Genomic DNA, 3812 nt, shown 5'->3' on the forward strand with positions numbered 1-3812 from the left:
TGGCAGTGGCAGTAAAATGAGATGCCACCCACGGGCAAAAGCCAGGAAATTCAACCTTTAATCCCTGTGTAAATTGTGTTAGAGAACAAATGCTTTTCCCAATCCAGGTCAGCACTGATATTGTTGTTAGCCAGCAGTGTCCTGGCATCTCTTCCCTGGGTTGTTGTCTCTAGGTACTGTGTGGGACTAAATCCCTGTTTGTTGTTTGCTTTTTTTTTTTCCCTAAAGTAACTCTCCCAAAGAGGATTGTATTGGCATTTGGTGAGATCGTACAGACAATTATGTAATGGGAAATGTGTCCTATTGGACAGTCGCAATGGGCCTGGAAGTGGTACCAGCAAGGGGAGTGATTTGCAGCAGCTTTGTGCAAGACAGAAGGGGCAGCACACTGGGGCCAGAGGACCACACGTGTGCCCTCTGGCTGGGCAGGGACAGCACTCAGGGAGGAAAAGGCCATGCCACCACGGTGGCCCGTGCTGGAAGCTCACCCTGGCAGTGCCACACGTGGTCATTTGCTAACACAGGCTGACATGATCTTCCCATGCGTATCCATGCCAGAAAATGCCCTTGACTGCATGGTGATGAAAATAGTCCCTCTTTCCTTGTTGTTTTTTTCCTCCCCTCTTCTTTCCAAGCAAACACATAGCTACAAGTGGGAAACTTCTGTTTTTGAGAGGAGACATGTAACCTTTCAAAACCTCAACTTCTCCTCGAACAGTGTGTGTCATCACTTTTGCAACCTTCTGTTCAGCGGGAGTGTGAATGCAGCCCTCTGGAGATGTGCTAGCAAGAGGGGGTGACTTGAATTTTTTCTTTCCTTTCCAAACTGTCTTTCTGCCCGTGCTCAGGATGCCTTTCTGGAGCAGCCTAATGATTCAGCAGCCTGCCACACATGCAAGTTGGGCACTGGGATCAATAGGTGCTGAGCGGGGGCCATATGCGAGGTGGGATGTCAGTGGCAGCGGCACCTATCCAATAGACCTCACTGGGCATTGCATGCATGGAGAAGAATGCATGCAGCTGGCCTAACCTGCCTCCTCTTCCCTGTCTTCTTTGGGCTTTGCTGCCTGGGTTGCCTGCACTGGCATCTCTTGTATGGCTGGAGGGCCCTGCCTTTAAAGGGAGGGTCTAGCCCAGTGTGTTTGTTTGCCACAAGCATTTACAGAGAGAAAATTAAACTCCTAACACTGTTCCCTTCACTGAACCTTTACCAAGAGGGAACCATCCTTCTCACCTTCCTGTGGGCCTGGTTAAATGGTCGTGCCTGAAATTTTTCTAGAATGAAACAAGAGGAAGGTGGTAGCACAGGGGGGATGAGTGCAGAAAATAGAGCATTTGAAATGGCTTACTAAGATGGGCCTCATTGTATGAGTCAACTGCCCCATCACCCTGCACCCTGATGCTGTGTTTGTTCTTGTGACCTCTGCGTGTGGCAGCAAGGAACCAACATGGAGCAGAGGGCTCCCGGTCAATGAGGGCATGGCCAGTTTTAACAGAGAATGGGCTGTTACAGAGCCCACAGCTAGGCATGGTCATGGTGTTTTGCATGTCAACATTGCTCATGGAGGGCTGCATGGTGCATGGAGGGCTGTATGGAATACATGCTCGTGTTGCACACATGGGGCAGCATTGAACACACAGGGCTGCATCCCACGTGCATATCTGTATTGCACAGCTGGGGCTGCTTTTCACATGTTGGGTTGGCACTGTATGCACAGAGAACTCCTGTGCTTTGCACTTTGTCTGGAGGCACTTTTTGTGGGCGTCCAGGATGGGGTTACCCACCAGGAACATCGGTTAGCTCCTTGTAAGCCACGGCCCTTAAATCTTCACTGAGGCCAAATACTTGAGTGCCTGGTTCATCCAGAGTGCAAGGGAAGGGATCACGGGTCATGCACAGGGCCAATGTGGACCATTTTGAGTGTTCCTGCAGGCCAGCTGGAAGGTGGGGGATCGGTGTGTCATGGTGAGCACTGTTAGGCATTGCGCTTACACCACTCACTCAGTTTTTTTCCATACCCAAATTCTCCTGGCTGGCACGTGCTACTGGATCCTTTTTGCAAGCTCCACTGATGCTGGCCTCTGCTTTCCTCCCTTGGAGCACCTTACACTGGGAAGAGGTGCTCATGGCAGTGTGCAGAACTCTGAACAACATGAGTGCATAACATGCCACGTGCAAAAAACATGGGGAAAATCCCTTCATTTCAGGCCAAATTTCTGTCAAAATTTCCAAGCAAATTTGTTTTACAATAGAAATTCAAATTTACACATCTCTTTTATTTCAAGAGGAGGAGGAAATGCAGTAAAACTGATGTAAGCTTTTCCTCTGGAGCACTTTGGCCATCATTAAGCAGTGATACAAAATGCACTTGGTCGTTGCTGCACGAGATACGGGCTTTTGCATCCTTCTGCAGGCAGAAATGGGAGAGGAACCCTTATTAAAAGATTAAGTTTAATAGCTATTCTTGGCGTGTGTGAGAGTCTGTATTCTTTCTGCAGCTGTCTCAGAGCTGTCCCATCTGGTAAAATTTAGTCGCCTTGGTTCGCTTCACCTGCCTGAGTGTCAACCCAATGGAGGGAGGTTGGCAGCCTCAACGCTGTGTTGCTTCTTTCTAATGAAATTTGCTTGCCAGGATCAACATCTGAGACAGTCACAGTAATCGGTGCAGTGCTGGCGGTCGGACTGGACTTGAGCTTCCTTGCAGTAGCTGTATCCAAAAAGGCCACCGATGCCAGAGGTATAGGAGGGAGATAAATCCTTATCATAGAAAGTGCTTTTAAACTACTGCTGGAGGCATGTGTGGAGCCCTGTTGGCATCAATAGCATTTGTCTGGGAAAGTCTTAGCGTGAAACTTGGCTGGTTTGCAGGTGCATGTCAGCTGGTTCGGGAGAAGCACTGCTATTTTTGAAGTGTGTGGAACCCACCAGTCTCTGGTGGCTGGTGGAGGAACATCTGCACAGGGACAGGTGCTGTGGAGGTGGGGAGAGTGTCCAGTCCAGGTTGGTGGCTAATGCCAGTGTCTCTGCTGTTGCAGGCAGACCGGTGGGACGAAATAACCGTCGGATCAACCGGGGGATCGTGGAGGAGTGCTGCTTTCGAAGCTGCGACCTGGCTCTGCTGGAAACGTACTGCGCCAAGTCCGTCAAGTCAGAGCGTGACCTCTCTGCCACCTCCCTGGTGGGCCTGCCAGCACTCGGCAAGGTAGGGAAGTGGACTGGGATGGCAGCACTTCTCTGAAATAAATAGTGAGAGAAAAGATGGGAAGGCCATGGGTGGGAAAGCACAAACCCCAGCTGCAAAGTCTATTGCTTCTGCAGAGCCTTTGAGAAATAGCCTCTATTCGCAAGTCGTGCCAAATAGCCTGCCAAAAGTTAGCTTTAGTAATGTGGGGGAGCAGAGGACTGGGTCACAGAGTCACAGAATGACTGGGGTTGGATGGGACCTTTAAAGGTCATCTAGCACAACCGCCCTGCTATGAGCAGGGACATCTTCAACTAGATCAGGTTGCTCAGGGCTTTGTCCAATCTGACCATGACTATTTCCAGGGATGAGGCAATGTTTCTATGGGATGGATAGAGGTCCAAGATGGGAAGCCTTGTCCAGAGTATGGGCAGGCTTGGGTGGAGGCTATCATTGTGATCCCTTTCCTTGCAGGAGAGCTTCCAGAAGCCCTCGCATGCCAAGTACTCCAAGTACGATGTGTGGCAGAAGAAGAGCTCCCAGCGGCTGCAGCGGGAGGTGCCCAGCATCGTGCGGGCTCGCCAGTACCGGTGGCAGGCGGAGGGGCTGCAAGCAGCCGAGGAGGCCAAG

General features: G+C 50.7%; 1 protein-coding gene across 1 annotated transcript in view; it reads left to right on the forward strand.

Annotated features, from left to right (window-relative positions):
* Positions 1-3806, forward strand: part of IGF2 (insulin-like growth factor 2 (somatomedin A)) — a gene marked incomplete at its 3' end in the record, with an annotated part of 7727 nt that extends 3921 nt beyond the window's left edge. Inside the window, exons 2-3 of the mRNA XM_009077891.1 lie at positions 3037-3203; positions 3657-3806. Coding sequence (XP_009076139.1) covers positions 3037-3203; positions 3657-3806 — 317 coding nt within the window. The remainder of the gene's footprint in view (positions 1-3036; positions 3204-3656) is intronic.
* Between the last annotated feature and the right edge of the window lie 6 nt (positions 3807-3812).

This window comes from Acanthisitta chloris, unplaced genomic scaffold (genome assembly GCF_000695815.1).
Source record: "Acanthisitta chloris isolate BGI_N310 unplaced genomic scaffold, ASM69581v1 scaffold3997, whole genome shotgun sequence".
NCBI classification, from domain to species: domain Eukaryota; kingdom Metazoa; phylum Chordata; class Aves; order Passeriformes; family Acanthisittidae; genus Acanthisitta; species Acanthisitta chloris.